Consider the following 16,935-nt stretch of genomic DNA (forward strand, 5'->3'; position numbering starts at 1 on the left):
TAAATTTGTTTTTAGTATTTTTATAACATTGAAGGTGGATAATGAGGAGTGAACCACTAAAACATTTGCAAAAAATCTTCCTATAGAACCACTAATTTTTTTGTAGAAAATCTATAAGGTATGCAAAATTGTAATGTTTGCACTTAACTCTATGATAGTGTCTTTTTGTGTCAAGAAAAGTCATGTCCATTGATCTTTTCATCTTCAAATAATTGATGCATGTTGTGAGCCTTTCAACTTTTTGGGAATTGAATAAGAAAATTCTCATGACCTTCCTTCAATAATTGGTGCACATGGAAACTTCCATAAGTGGTGCATGATGTCAACCTTCTAGCCTTTTTCATATTGGGATATTTTGTGCTTATAATCTTATGCTTTCCATGAAGAAGTGTCACTCTCTTATTGCAAACATATAGACTCTCTCTTCCCAAATTTCTTTGCTCCACAATTAGTCTCACATCTACGATTATGAAAACAAATTTTTTTTAATGATATTCCCAAATTTATTTGTTCTATATACTCATCTCACATCTAAGATAATGCTCATCTCACATCTAAGATGATGAAATAAAAGATTTTAATGATTGAAGATGGTAGTTTTCCACAATTTATTACAATTGCTTATGTGTTTTGTGGTAGATTGCACTGTGCTCTTATTTTTTGTCACAAAGTGTGATCCAACATGTCCAACCAGTATGAGTGCTTCACCCCTGTCAACATCACCTAGATCTAATGAGTGCAAAGTGTTCCATTTATTCTGATGAGAGATGGATCCATGCTGAATCACTATTCATGAACATGGGTCAATGAGTTTGACTAAAAAATCACTTAAATTATGATAGCAATATCACAATTTCACTTGTGGAAATTATCGCTTAATTATCATTTGATGAGCTTAAGGGGCTTTCTAATGAATGGTTCATAAGGCACAACACTTGGTGAAGGTTTTGCAAATGGGGTTGCAAACTTTGGGTTTAACCATGGAGGAAGCTTCGCTGTTAAACCCGCTTACGCTGGAGTAGTAGTGGGATGGGTGACCTCTCGATGCTCACTCCTGTGAGCATCACCTAGATCCAATAAGTGCTAAGTGTTCTATTTATTTTTATGAGAGATGGATTCATGTTGAATCACTACATATAAGACATGAGTCAATGAGTTTGTCTGAAAAATCAAAATCAGAGAGTTAAATCCTGATAGCAATATCAGAGAAACACAATCTATCAAGAAAAGACGACAAAAACACAATCTATCAAGAAAACACAACAAAGACATCAATATACCAAAACAAATCACCGTAGATTCATAGAAAATTTAAAGTGATTTTTAAAGTGCAAACGAACAGGTGTAATTCCTAGCAAATGCCATCTCCGGATCATCAATGCACAAGTATAAATGTGGTCCACATGAAGAACGTACAATTGTAGAGAGGGTGACATGGCAATGTTCTTGCCGTAACATATTAATGGCGATGACCAGGCATGATGCCACGTCATCATGACACGTGTTCAAAGGAGCCATCAAGTTGTGGTGCAACTGGCAGTTGAAGCAGCATGTTTTCTTGTGCACAGAATCGCTAGAAATTTAATAAACTCAATTAAGCGTTAACTAACGGGAGTTCCAGATAAGTCTAGAACCTTCTGTAGATCCTACTTCTTTTGCTCCTCAGCAGAGGAGAAGAATAAAGATTTGGCATCTCAAAATTTGGCCTCAGAAACTGGTCGATTTTCTTAATCCTTCACAGTTTGAATCTCAGAGAAGAAAAGGGTTTTAAGTTTGGAATTGCAGCATGGGAGTTGATTATTACAATATCCTCAGTGTTTCCAAGAGTGCCACAGATGAAGATTTGAAAAAGGCGTACAGAAAATTGGCCATGAAATGGCACCCTGATAAGAACCCCAACAATAAGAAGGAAGCCGAAGCGAAATTCAAACAAATATCAGAAGCTTACGATGTAAGGAAATCCGAACTTCTAAACTTTTTGTTTTGGGCTTTGGGTGGTTGTTATTTTGGATTCTGATGAATGGGAGGGAATTTTTTTTGTTTCAGGTGCTGAGTGATCCGCAGAAGAGGGCGATCTATGATCAGTATGGGGAGGAGGGATTGAAGGGACAGGTGCCGCCTCCCACCTCGGGATTTTCCAATGGAGGAGGTGGAGGGCCGAATGTTTTTAGGTTCAATCCCAGGAGTGCGGACGACATATTTGCAGAGTTTTTTGGTGGAAGTCCATTTGGCATGCCGGGTGGAGGTTTTGGAGGGTCCAGAGGTTCGCGCTTTTCTGATAGCATATTTGGAGGATTCACGCCTGGTGAAAGCGTTTTTGGGACTCCCTTTGGTGATAGCACCCAGGGTGCTCCTCGAAAGGCTGCACCTGTTGAGAACAAGCTGCCGTGCACTCTCGAGGAGCTTTATAATGGCTCTACTAGGAAGATGAAGATCTCCAGGAATATTGCTGATGCTAGTGGGTATGTCAATTCTTCTATTGCCAGGTTTTATTTTTACTGAATGATAGGTAGCTGATTTCAGTGGCTTCGCTTTACGACTTTTCTTAATTCGGGGTTTTTGCTTTGTTTTTCTTCCAATAAAAAATGATTTGTGCGTTTTGGAGAGAATCAAAGAGGCCTGTCGTTTATGACTCAGGATCAGATTTACATATATCCTAAAGTGTTTACTAGCACTCTTGATCTCAATTAGGCTAGTAAACTTAAACACATATTTGGGTGTAAAAAAATTCGAAAGGGAGCTATTCTCAACAGTGTGTTAGTGAGAACACTTAATGCGAGGTTTTGGATTCCTCCTTCGAGTGATTGTTAGTACACACAATGCACAATTTAAAATCTGGGAAAAGTAATTATTACGTATTGAGATTCACCATGGAAGCCCTAACCACTTAACCAAATTACAGTCAACATATCACTTGATAAACATGAAGTTTTTGGCCCATGAGGTTCAGTCGTGGAGCTTCTGGTAAAGACTGATCGAACTTTCTAGAGCTTTCTAGAGGCTTCTCACTTAATTGACAATTAATAGGTGTTATGTGGATCCATCTTAATTCTAAAGTGGAAAATGACTCAGGAGAGAAATACTGTTAAATCGGCTCTATCTTTCCGTGCAGTTGCATATATTGATAGAAAGCTTGGGGTAGGTAATTTGTGCCGAGGTAACAGATATAATTTTCTTTATATTGTAATAATTTAATGTTTGTAATAAAATGATTTTGATGACAGCAATTCCCACAAACTATAGCAGAACAAAACTAATTCTGCCCTCCAAGCAACAGGAATTCAGTATGTAGACAGAAACACTTGTAGTGGCATGCAATGAACGGTTTCTATTTACAGTTAGAGAGGCATACAGAGACTAGAGATTCTCAAACAAATAAATCAGAGAAGGGTAATAGGCAATCAATAATCATCAGCACATGTATTACTTCGAAAAACAAATGGACAAACAAATGCCAATTTTCAAGATGTACGCATCATTCACGGGCATTATCTACATCCAAATCAGCATTCCACATTCCTCCCATTCAATATGACGCAAGGCTGGAGGGAAGAAATCTACTCCCAAGCGATCCTCACTAAAAGTTACACTCGGAAGCCGATCAATAAAGGAGAAACCATGCAAAATTGTAGAGATATCAATGCAGAAATGATGAGACAATCTTCATTCAACATGTCAGGCATAAGGCCTACCTGGTTGCAGCTATATATAATTAAAATACAATGTGCAAGCTGAAGAGGTCAGGCTTACAGAACCGAATCCTTGTTACTTTCCTTCTAACTTTTTTGTACTTTTCCTAATCCTTGACCTCTAATTATATAGCCAGCAAGACCACAAGTCAGCCTATTAGGCAGATTATCACAAAATATAGGTCCTGCCTCAAAGGTGAATTCAACAACCTTACAAGCAAGTAAATTAACTTCAGGGGACAAAGATGTTGTGATGTGGAGTCTAATCAGACTCGGAGGTTTATTCGGTGCAGTTTCAACCTAGATTATTTCTACTGGAGTTTGCATCCTCAAGATGGGGTCGAGGGGCACAAAGCCCTTGCAGGGGTAGTGCCCTTGAAGCCAAAAATGAACACTACTATTGTAAAAGATGTCGGCTGCTATTTTTCTATTGAACGACTTATTCTCACCCTAATTTTGTATGCGGCAAATGTTTGTATAAAATGGTTTAGGGTTAAAGATTTCTTAATGTATGATGAGATTGTAGCTTCTTGTGGCAGTATTGAGCTGTAAGGGATTGCAGATTGTAATCACTGGATAATAATAATATTGGACTTGTTGTTGGTTGATGTAGCTTGTGAACCACGTTAAATTTTTGTATCTTGTGTTCTCTTTTGTGCAATTTATTATTTTTGATATTGGTTATATTTGCATATGATTGTTATTTATGTCCGTGGTTGATCCTAACAAAAGATAGGTCCACACGTGATCCAACATAGGTCCACATTAAGGAGCTAACTGCATAGAAAGAAAAAGCTTGAACAGCAATGGTTTTTCCTCAAACAACAGACAAGAACAATAAAAGGAAATCTTTTTGGTTGATGCAAGATTGCCAAAGTACCCAAGATGCTCGTGCATCACAATATCCCTTAGTCATATTGATCTGCACTCCTTTACATACAGTCTAAGGACTCCCATTCTCTTTGCAGCCTTCAGCTGACTGCCATACCTTCCCTTTTATTCACATCCTTCCACTTATTATATCCATACCATTTTCAAAACTGTTACAAACCTTCGAATACCAATTCCAATACCAACTTGAAGAAACTGCAACGGGTCAACAGGAAAAAAATCAGATTTGCTGTCAATATCTCTTCATCAGATTCACCAAACTTGCTCTGCTCATCCCGGGAAACAATATTTTAATGCTATATATGTTCAACCATTTCCTGAATGTCGAAAAAATTTGTTTCTGCAAAAACCCTCTCTCTGCACTGCTGAAGAGTCAATATATGTTAATGCTATATATTTATATTGTATGTTGATGTTATGCATTTGTGCGAACTATATATGCTGTTGGCATGTGTGCCTGCTCATGAGTGTGTCCATGTGTTTCTGTACAAACAGTGCTTTGGGTATGTCTGTGTGTGCGGTTTATGCCTACATGGTGCCAAGGACAAATATGGCATGTGACTGCATCAGTCTGTAGCTTCCAAATTAGACTTGTGTTTCTTGTATTCTGGATTTCAAATTTTTTTTTTTTAATGTTTGCATTCTATTGGAGCTCGGTATTCATGGTATTGAACATTAGATGCAGGCAAGCCCTTGGCATAATTTTTTCATTTGTGGATTGACATTGAATGCCTTCTTAATCTTAAAATTTGTATTGGTCTCTCTAGACTACTGACACTTTTCTTGTATCTTTTGTTGCAGTAAAACTCTGCCGATTGAGGAAATTCTGACCATTGAGGTTAAGCCTGGTTGGAAAAAAGGGACCAAAATAACATTTCCAGAGAAAGGAAATGAGCAACCCAACGTCCTTCCAGCAGACCTTGTCTTTGTTATTGATGAAAAGCCACATGATGTCTACAAGAGAGATGGAAATGATCTTATAGTGACCCAAAAAATAACTCTAGCTGAAGCTCTTACTGGATACACTGTTAATTTGGTAACACTTGATGGTAGGCATCTTAGCATTCCCATTACAGATGTCATATGTCCAGGATATGAAAAAGTTGTTCCAAGAGAGGGAATGCCTATAACAAAGGATCATGGAAAGAAAGGAAACCTGCGGATTAAGTTTGATATCAAATTTCCATATAGATTAACTTCTGAGCAGAAAGCTGGTATTAAGAGAATTGTTGGCGGGTGAACAACCTGAGTGGGGGAATGTTTGCCTTGTAAAATGGGTTATTTGATGGTGGAAAAAGAGGAGTCTTCGCAAGTAGGTAGTGCACTAGGTTAAGATTCTGAGTATAGAATCTTTATTAAGCACGGTGTGCTGGTCTATACATGTAAATTTCATATAGGAAGTTAGTAGTTTTAATGTTTATATAATCTTTTGAAGTTTTGAGCTTAAGATTCAGATTTGGTCTACCATGAATATGGTGTTCATATTGCAGTCATTTTAACTGTTGAAATGATTAATGCTGTAATATTACCCTCCTATATTTTGTAAACAAGAAGCTTTCTGTACTTTATTGAAGAAGGTCGTATTTTGTTCTAGCATAATTTAGTCAAATGCAGTGCAAGCATCAAACTATGTATTTATCCTGAACTTCCAAATGCATTTAAATTAGTGTTTAACTACAGCCATCAAGCCTTGGGTCTTAGCAGCTCAACTTAAAATGATGTAAATGTTCAAGGTGTATATCCTGGTTGGTAGATTTATTAACATTTTTATTGTGGGGAAATTGTAAGTGATCGCTTTTCTAATTGTTCTTTGAAGCTTATCAACCGGTCTCTCCTTTCATGGCTTTAAATTAGTGATGTGCTCAAACTAGATTTTTGACGTTCTTCTTGTCATCTTGTATTTTTAAAATAACGTCATAGGTTGTGTTCTGGTGTTTTGAAGCTTGAAGTTGCACTTAAACTAAGTAGTTGAAAGGGAAATTTGCTGCATTGTTCCTGGCGAAGTAGACAAAAGTTGAAACAATTCAAAGCAAATCTTCCTTGATTAATTAGGCCTAATCCTGATGAAACAACCCCAGGCAAATTTAGTACTAGTGAAATTTTACCTGACAAAAAATGGCAGATAGAAGCATCCAGGGTGGTGGGAAGCATCCGCGTTGCTTCTGTAATTTGATAAGCTTTTCTGGAGAGTTCTTCACTTCCTTTTGGTCATCTTTGCAAACATTTGACGCATATGCTGGTCATTTTGGATATTTTCATTTCTTTGTTTCTTTCTTCAATATTATCTCATGGTACGTTCCTTTTCTTTCTTTCATCTCTTGATACAATAGAAATGGTTGTTGGTTGTCTTAATATGACCCACACCTTCTCACCAGCTTTAATGTAATACTTATACCCACACCTTCTTTCCAGCTTTAATGTAATACTTATATACCATCTTTTGATAAATGTCATGGTCACCCAGAGACCTGTTTCTGACCCCTAAGATAGATGCGTCTCCAGGGAAAGTCCCAGATGCAGAAGGTTCTTTTGGTTGCTGTTTCTGAAGTTTGCATACCAGAAAATGGTATCTCCTGCCAACAAACTTTGGACAAAACATGATAAAAGACGAAAATGGAAGGTGATAAGGCGATAATGTTTCATGCTGATATTTTGGATGACACGAGAATCTATGCAAATTTATAGTGACAGGATCTAGTGACAGTTTATACCTTTTCCCTAAGAGGGATCAATTGCCATATGCCTGATTTCCCTTTGCTGTAATGGTTTAAAGAGGAAACAATTTTATTTACTGTTCTGTTTTTCATTGGTTTCAAAACTATATGTTATCAAATTTACTCAAAATCATTTAAAAATATAATTAAATGGGTCTCTTAAGCATCCCATCTTTTTAAATTTTAAGAGTTATACAGGTATCAGTACCAGTCTCTGGCATGTCCAAGTACCCCCGTTTCCTGGTGATTATCATAAATATGAAGCTTTTGTTTGTCATCTGTGAACGTTAAAATGGTTTCTTTCTGCCTGCATTGTATGAACTATTTGATATGTGTGGTTTGATTTAAATTTCTGATCCAATGTCAGTTCCCGGTTATGGCTATTGGCTATTCAACAGAGCATTGAACTGTTTAGCAACTTGCCGTCACGATGTATTTCGTGTCTATTAGAGTGCATTTTAGAGGATAATCTTTCTACACTTACATAGTAATGCTCTCAACTCTTCTGTGCGGTATCTAGCTTAACCTTAAAAGTGGTAGTGGTTTAGCTCTGCAATGGAAATTGGCAGTCTGTTGCTTGTCAGGGTTGGACTGTACGCCCCTTTTCCCCTGTGAAATTTGTTAGCCTCGCCTTAGTGCTAATGAATTTTTGGTTTCAGCTATTAAGAGAGCCTTAATTAAGCCTGAAGTGATGTTTACAGAAGGGATTTGGCGGCTTAACCCTTCTGTAACATAAATTCCTTCCAGACAGCTTTCTGTATCAAATACTCGAATGTAAATGACTTGCGTCCCGGTGGTGAATGAAACCTTCACCATTTATACAATAATGTTTGGTGCCAATATTTAGGGCTTCATTTTTAATCTGTCCTGTCTTTTGTCTTTCTTGGCCAACAGGAGGATGACTTATTTAAGTTTTATACAAATGATGGATGGGTTAATTTATTCAAAGCAGTTGAGAAGGAACCTTATGCCGCTGTTTTGTTTAATGAATGAATGAATGAGTTTTAATAGCATCCACGAGGCCATTCAGCCTATGGGACCAAATGCATGTTGTTTCCCATGTTACTCTGCTTGCTATGCATCTGCCTCAGGATACTAGCTGCCTTATGAAGATTAGTGCCTGCAAAGAGTTGGTGCAATTGGCCCTCTTTCAAAGCATCCTTGTATTTAACTCGGATATCTTGGTATGCAATGCATTCGTATATAAAGTGCCAATCTGTTTCCACATATCCTTTAGTGCAAAAGATGCATGTTCTTTCGTCCCATGCCTTCTTGGGTACCGTCCATCTGCCTGTCTCACATTGTAGATGATGGGATCCCATTCTTAACCATGCAATCAGCAGCCTACTTTTATCTTTCATGTCTGTTTGTAGGTAGTCTTTTATTTCATGGTACCATGTGGGGTTGAACTCCTTCACACAGTGCTTTTTTCTCCCCATTTGTTTCGTCCACATGGTAATTTTAAATTTTTCCAGCACATAACTTTTTATCCCTTCATGCGTGTTGGATCACTCTAGGATGTCAATGTTCCACTTTCTTAACCACTTTTCATTTTCTTTCATCCGCGTTTTCTTTCTCTTATCTGTTTTTTCTTTGACCACCATCTTGTGCCAGTGTTGATCATTCATATTTTCAACCTTCTTTAAATAATTTAACAAACGAATAATCGCAGAGGCTTCCATTGGAACATTCCTGTTTCTGCCAAAAGTATCTCATAGGGGATGGTTGACTTGACTCTGAGTGTAGTAATGATTTTCTGTATTCTGTATTCTTTCTATCTGTTTTCATTTGTGAGCTGTTAGGCTGCCCCCCAAACCTCACAACCATACAACACAACTGGAATGACCAACAAACCAAAAAGATTTTTTTTGGGTTTTCCAATCTCAAAAATCGGCCTGTCTAGATCTGTATTTGAGCCAGGTTAGGAACTGCTATTTGGTCCTCCAATCCCATAGTTCCGCCTGTCTACATCTGTATTTGAGCTGGGTTAGGAAATGACATTATGCTTTACGAATGCAAATTAGTGTACACTTTTTTTTCTTAACATTGACGGAAGCCAGGAGGGTTGTTTTGGCACTCGAGAATATTACACGACGCAACCACGCTTTCGGTATAAATATCTGAGAAAATAGCTAAACTTGGACAAGTGATAATCATTAGGGTCTCTTGAACCAAATGCAAATACCAAAAGAGAAACTGGTCAGCCAGATTTACCAGAAAGTGTGGGATTTTATCCAATTTTAGTGAGACCCACTGCTCTAAAGCGGACCTTTTTTCTGGGTAAATTATATAATAATTATTTCTAAATAAAAATGAAACATGAAAGTTAACCAATAAAAGAATGAAGGTTATGGTAAATATTCACGAGGCCAAACAGCTCATGGGAGTATTAGAGAACTAACTACACTAATTTCAAACAAGCAGCATGTATCCATAGTGTCTACTTGGCCACCTTTTTCTTTATGCATTGGATCAAATATCCATGTTCTCATCCTGATGATGGATCATAGAGTGTGATCCGAAATGGCGATGCTAAAAAAACATACACAATCAAATCTAGAAATAGTTCATACATTTCAATGGATTGTGGAAATCTGATGATGTTGGTGAAATATCCATCTTAGTGGGACACTCCATGATGTGCTGTTATTGTTTCTCAGTCAGCTTCAACATCACCCACGTCCTTGTGTTAAAACCTCCTCGATTGTGATGTATGGCCAGAATGTGTTGGAGAATGAAAATTTCTACAACCGTTGTAATTTGTGGTATGTGAATTCTTGGGTCTTCCTTCCCTTCTAGAACTCCATGGCTAGTTCTTAGAATCTTGTCCCCTTTTAGTTTCAGGTAATGTCAAGTTCTTACCTTGTGCCAAAGGTGCCTCTTTTTTTCCAAAGATCTATTTCTCAATATGTCGTGGGTCCAATATTATCATTCCCTCTAAGCTAAATCATGGACAACAATCATGTGATCCCCTCACTAAACCACTCAATATATATTTGGTATGGGTTTGTCTACCTAATCTTTCCCTCCATTTTTTTTTGGGATGTTTCTTGTTATAAGGATATTGGAAACTCCAATGAACATTTTCTAAAAGTTGACGCTTCTATTTCATAATGGAATATTTTGTTTTTGTGCTCATTTTGGTTGATGTGAACACTTCCAAACCCTTTATAGGGAACTGGTTTTGATGGTAGGAGATATTCATGGACTTGGTTGTTGGGTTATGAGGGCCTCATTTTTATGGCGTTGTTTCATTTGACCATTTTTAATTGTGCTCTCTTTTGTCGTATTGGAGTTTCTACTTGTTAGAATGTTGTTGATCATTAAGTTAAGCTTCTCAATCTTTTTCTAATCACTCTTATGGTGATGATTCCTCCTAAGATGACATGGAGCTGCTTGTTGTTGATATGGCCTCCTTTGACCCTAGTGATCAGTCTCTGCATGTTATAATGTTTAGCTTCATCATGTGAGGAATGGTCTCTTACACATTGCACCTTGTGTGGGTAAGAAAGTTGGAGAGATTCAGTGTAAGAAGAGCCAAGTAGCAAAATAAGACCAAAAAAGAAGCAAAAATAAAGATGAAGGGAACATTCTTGACATGAATGGGTCACAAAGGGAGTTACACTACTATGGGTAGCAGATGTAGCACCTCAACAACCACCTTCAGACTAAGCATTCAGACAAATGTGCAACATGTAAATGTCTCTATGGTCCGCACATGTCTATGAATATTATGATCCATATGGTCATGGAAAAAGGATGGTAAGGCAAATAAATAAGGTGAAAACTTATGTGACAACTCTAATTCAACTAATTTGAAGGCACGTGCAATGTAGAATTGTAAGGGATGCAATTTATGGTGTTATGTTTTGTCCTCAATTTAGCAGGCATAGTATAAGTAAGATGCAAGATAAAGTAGAGAGAAAAGTTGGGAACTGTTATTACTAAGATTTGAAGGTGGGGTTATGTTTGTCCATATTTACCCCAAGGGAAGAGATTTGACCTTCATGACATAATATTAAGTTGTGGCATCACAACATGTTAGCTAGAGACAAACATGTTAGATAAAGTAGCATCCTAAATTATAAAATACATATTCAAGAAGAATAAGGTGAAAGAAAAACACTATTTACTTCCTCATTTATGGGGATGCCAAACAAACATCAATTAAATACTATTAAGTAAATACTTGGCATCAAGGGAAAAAATATGCTCTTATCGAGTGGCCTAAAATAGACCAATCTCTAATAAATGAGTACAATATTGAGGGCATCTTTGATATGGCATTTCCAACTCTTTTCTCAAAAGGAGTTGCTTTACTCTTGCAACCAAGACTAAACAAGTAAAAATGCATGAATATACATTGCACTTGATGAGATTTCATGACAAAAGATTTGGAAGACACCCATGATTTTGATATTTCCTCTTTAATCTTATGATGTGACATTGTAGTCAAGCACGTGCAACTATTTTTGTCAAAAAAATGTTCAAGAGAACATACCAACCACAATTGTGTCCCTTTGGTCCTAATTGTAAAATCTACTAGAGACACAAACGATTGAGGAGGTCACGCACGTTGGGTCTTCCATTGGACCATATTGGAATAATTGTTGTGTTGAGTTGACTAACGTGATTGAGTAATTAGGTACTCTTATTTTCTTCACTTTAAGTGCAATAGACGCAAAGTGGCTTGATCTACAATGCTTGCTCTCTAAGGGTGTGCATGCTAGAATGCAAATGAACAAGCAATGATTGGAAAATAATAATCCCCATATCACCTCATTGTAGTTCCATGAATGATTCACAATATTTCGCCAGGAAGTGATTGAAAAAGTTCTTGGTGCAAGGGACTATTGGTATAGAATTAAGTGGTAACATAGAGGGATTGGTCACGTGCACAGAGTTATTTGGCTCATGATGCCCTTGATATGGATAAATTTGATTGGTAGAATACAATTGAAGTTGAAAGAGCACATCATTTTATTGACAAGTACTTTTGTGCTCGGAACCCCTGTAATTTGGCCCTTAGAAATAATAGGTTTTCCCCCTCTCAACTAGATAACCCATGCTTGTTTTGATTAGGTAAAAATAGGTTTTGAAAGGACCCGAAACCTTGTACATCAAATCAAAAGATATAAGAATATAAGGCCCAAATACAGCAATGTGAGTCACCAAACAAAGATAGGGAATAACCTACAAATTCCCACCACAACGGACATCAATCCTAAACAAAGGAGCTTAAGATTTAGATTTAGATTTAGAACCTCCCTTGTCGGATTGCAAATTCTTATCTAGAGGAGGGATGGAGTACTTAGATTTCTTTTCTTTTACCATTGTCCATCCATCCTCTAGCTTAGCCGCATCGTTCTGCCAATCCCCTGAAGAAAGGAAGGAGTCCACAGGGCAGACTGGAGAAGAAGTGTCATCCAAAAAAACACTCTCCCTACGAGAGGCCAATTTGGGCGAGCCCAAATCTAAAACATTATGTTCTGCAAGTCCAGAGACAACAACAAGTCCAGAGACATCAAACTGAAAAGGGTCAACATTCAGGACAACAGGACCAGCAGTAGTTGGGAAGTAGGAACCTCCTCCAAAATAGGCTGATCCAAAACATTAGGAGTAGTATCCCCTAAATCATCAGAAGCAAGAGACCATTCAACAGCTTGCTCCCGAACAGATGAAGATTTAGTAACAGTGTAATGCTTATCAAAAACACCTGCCCACCAAGAAGGTGTTCACTTTGATCTTGCCTTTTCAGAAGAACAACGAGCCACCACATGGCTAGTCATGTGACATTTCTAGCATCATAAGGGAAGACCTTCATAATCCAGGCTCTGAGTCCAGATACCCCATAAAGAGCCTAGGCAAATCTTCTTAGGGAGACCATTAGAGACATCCATCTGAACTAGGATGTGAGCAAATGTCGAATGCATAACATCAGAGGTCATCGTGTCCACAATCTGAAACTCCCCAAGAGCCTCCCTAACAGATTCCAAAATAGAATCCAATTAGAGATGCATGGGAAGATTCGAAAGCCTAACCCAAACAAGGATCTTATTAAAAGATTATGTAAGTGGGTTAAAATCCTTATGCCAAGGTTTGGCCATCAGGGGGAAACGTTCCTACCAAGAGAACTTGTAATCACACAAGATAGTCCTCCTATCTGCAATGTTCTCAAACTTGACAATAAAAAAACTTTTAGCAACAAGGTAAATCTAAAGATCTACAGATAAAAGCAGCCTCCAAAACTTGGCAATCCAATCATGAAGGGCAGGAAGGGAGGGCCAAAAACCCCTAAATCGGAAAATAGCAGCATGGGAGGAGAAAACCTCAACAGTTTTGAAAATCTCATCTACTATATCAGAATCTAACAAAACCCGAATGGGTTTAGTCACACTCACGGGAGTAACCTCATGTTGCTTTGAAGATCTTGAAGAATAACCAACAGAGGGGACAGACTTATGAAGATCTGCCTCAAAAGCAACAACATTTGCGTACGTAGCAAGACCAGTAGACCCTGACCACCCTAGCCCCAAACCCACTAGGAACCCTTGAGGCAAACCTAGCACTCACCGTAGGAGAAGCACTGGACCTAGCAAACCCAACACTCACTGCAGGAGAAGCATCGAACCCAGTAGGATGAGAGGTAGATGCAACACCCCCACCACAATTGGCACGACAGCAACATCCTCGACCGAAGAGACCACAACAGTCATAGTTTGAATTCGCCCTTGGGCAGGAACATAGGCAGGAGCGGGAGGCATGTTGTTTCAATCATAAAAGTTTGATATGTTATTGAGTATCCCCATGCTTGTTGGATACAACTGAAATCTTTGCTAAAATCCTTCCCATGACTATGAAGTGATAGTTAATTGTGTCTAGAGATGCACAAAATGCATAGAGATAACATGTTAATTAATGAGAGGAAAAATAATAGAATGTCGACATAGAGCTCCATGTAAAGAACAAAGTGTCTCTACTCTTAATTATTATTATGATGGGAAGAGAAAATTATGAACTTGCAAGAAATGATGATGGGTAAAAAATACATAACCTAGAAATACTTTCGATGTGGAGAGCTAACATTAAATGTCATACTGTTGTCACAAGCACTTGTTTTCAAATACATTGTTAAGTATGTAGAAAAAGAAAAGTGAACATCTAAAGCTCGTAATGATATGTTGAGAATAATTTCAGATGCCTAGAATCCTAGTAACCCAACTCTTGTAGCTTATCAAAAATTCCTAATTGAAATTGTGGCAGAACGTGATATAGGAGCACAAGAAACATGGCATATGCTTCATAAATTGCCCCTTGTTGATTGTAATCGATTGGTCACATCTCTTAATGTTGGACAAAAATTCTTCCATTGAATACAAGATCACCTAATGGTGCACAAGTCCTTTCAATCTACTTACATGACTACATTACTAGGCCTCCTAAACTTGAATGGCTAAACTATTAGAATACGCAAGATCTTACTCCTACTCTGCAAGCAAAGGGCAATGCAAATGAAAAGAAAGAGATTTTAAATCAATTCTCAATGTGTTCCCAAAGCTCTACAACATCCCAAAGGAGGACACATAATAATTTCAAATAGTTTGTTGGACAAAACTACTTCTATACAAACATCCTGCAACATTGAAACTAACATAGGCCCTACAAAGGAAATAATAATCATAAATTGGGCGCAGATGAATGCAATCAAATATGATGTGTGGTGTGTTTTTCAATTTTCAAAACATCCTTGATGAACCATGCTTAAAAGGTGAACAAAAACATAATGACATGGATATGAGGAAGTCAATATATCTGAATGAATGAATTTCATTTTCTCAAATGGCCTCTTTGCAAAATGTTTCCGTACAAGAACTTGATATGCTTGGTAGGTGAGAGTTTGATAGAAATAATGAATGGGAACATATTATTGGACCACAACAATTGCATGAAATTGTAGCATAATTTATTAGAATGAAAAATATATTCAGTGTAGATGACATGATGTCATCTAATTTAAATATTATCGATCATACATTATCAAAGAAGAAAAATTGACACTCAAAATAATTACCGAGCATAGTACATGCCCATTTGTTGAACCATTGTGGATGATTATACAATGGACAACTCATATAGGTAAATCCTACTTTATTGCTTGCATTAAAAAATTACCTAGAAGTCAAACAACACAGGAACAAGAGGTCACTTCTAACACTAACACCTATAGGAATTGTTGCATTCAATATCAATGTGTTTATTAAAAATTTCATGTTCAGGAGTCCGATTAAAGAAATGCAACCCTTGAAAGGACAAGCATTGGCACCATTCCATGAAGATTTGAAGGACAAAAAATATAATCTCATTAATGAAATGAGTTTTATAGGACCAAAACTACTACAAAATATAGATAGTAGGCTACATGAGGCATTAGCTTACAACTAGCATCTTTTATTTGTTGGTGCCTCTATAATTTTAGTAGGGGATTTTGCACAATTGCCTCCTGTGATGGACAAGCCAACCTATGCATCAGGTTCAACTACCAAATTATTGCGGTATCAATTCACCAGTTGTGACATCACAAATTGTATTCTGACAAGGGGAATCTGCAACAGAAGCAAAATTCAAGAAAATTTTGCATAACATTAGAAATGTTGAAGCAACACACCAAGATTGGGAGATTTTTATGCCCCACACATATAACCTTCTTATGTTGAGTCAGAAGGATATATTTGACAACTCGATGCATCTATTTTCCACCAATGGCTTGGTTAAACTCAACAACTAAATAATGCTAAAAATGTTGAACTACCCAATTGCACTAAGTACTACAACAAGCGCTAGAAGTACAATGGAGAATGCAAGTCTTGATGAACAACTTGAAAAACATGTGCTTCTTTTTAGAGGTTAACATATCATGCTCACAACCAATATATGGACATAAGGAGGCCCTATTGATGGAGCACTTGGGGAACTACTCAAAATTATTTACAACCCTTGTACAAAACAACCTGGTATACCAATGTATGTTGTGGCAAGGCTCAAAAATTATGATGACCCTACATGGAATGAAAAAGGCCCCAAAAGTATACCAATAGATCACATAACTTTGGAAAGTCAAAGGAATAATATCCCTCACAATGACATGGACCATAACCATACACAAGTTTGAAGGCCTCACTCTGCATAATGAAACCATTGATATTGGCATGGTGGAAAGGAAAGGTCTTAACATTCACAACAATATCCAGTGTCAAGTCTTTTAATGACATCCACATTCAACCAAATTTCAATTACGATAGATACTCCAAAATGTAAAACAATCCATATGCAGTTATGCTGAAAAAAGAGGAATCTTGTCTAAGCTAACTCTCTCTCTCTCTCTCTCTCTCTCTCTCTCTCTCTCTCTCTCTCTCTCTCTCTCTCTCTCTCTCTCTCTCTCTCTCTCTCTCTCTCTCTCTCTAACAACATAAAGGTATACATCCCTCTAATATATCTCGTCAAGATTTCCAATGCTCTTCCAATGCACAATATTTCAACAAATGTCTTCTTCTTTAGGCTTTTAAAATTGGTCACATTTCTCCTATTGCTACTAATTATATAACTTACAGAATTGTTTTTAAAAAACCTCATACAAACATTAG

General features: G+C 37.4%; 1 protein-coding gene across 1 annotated transcript; it reads left to right on the forward strand.

Moving 5' to 3' along the window:
• The first annotated feature begins 1,680 nt into the window (after positions 1-1,680).
• Positions 1,681-6,179, forward strand: LOC149539950 (uncharacterized). The gene is made up of 3 exons (XM_089801166.1): positions 1,681-1,951; positions 2,047-2,462; positions 5,382-6,179. Exons 1-3 carry the CDS (start codon positions 1,787-1,789, stop codon positions 5,818-5,820), a joined length of 1,020 nt encoding a protein of 339 aa, XP_089657292.1. The 5' UTR covers positions 1,681-1,786; the 3' UTR covers positions 5,821-6,179.
• Positions 6,180-16,935: the final 10,756 nt, after the last annotated feature.

Source organism: Cupressus sempervirens, chromosome 9 (assembly GCF_028749045.1).
Source record: "Cupressus sempervirens isolate cs-2001-9-10 chromosome 9, ASM2874904v1, whole genome shotgun sequence".
NCBI lineage: Eukaryota > Viridiplantae > Streptophyta > Pinopsida > Cupressales > Cupressaceae > Cupressus > Cupressus sempervirens.

Bases quoted from the DNA above. Each gene is read 5' to 3' on its own strand.
- LOC149539950 (XM_089801166.1), top strand. From the start codon at position 1,787: ATGGGAGTTGATTATTACAATATCCTCAGTGTTTCCAAGAGTGCCACA. The intron at 1,952-2,046 runs GTAAGGAAATCC...TTTTTGTTTCAG, and splicing joins AAATATCAGAAGCTTACGAT to GTGCTGAGTGATCCGCAGAA. The intron at 2,463-5,381 runs GTATGTCAATTC...CTTTTGTTGCAG, and splicing joins AATATTGCTGATGCTAGTGG to TAAAACTCTGCCGATTGAGG.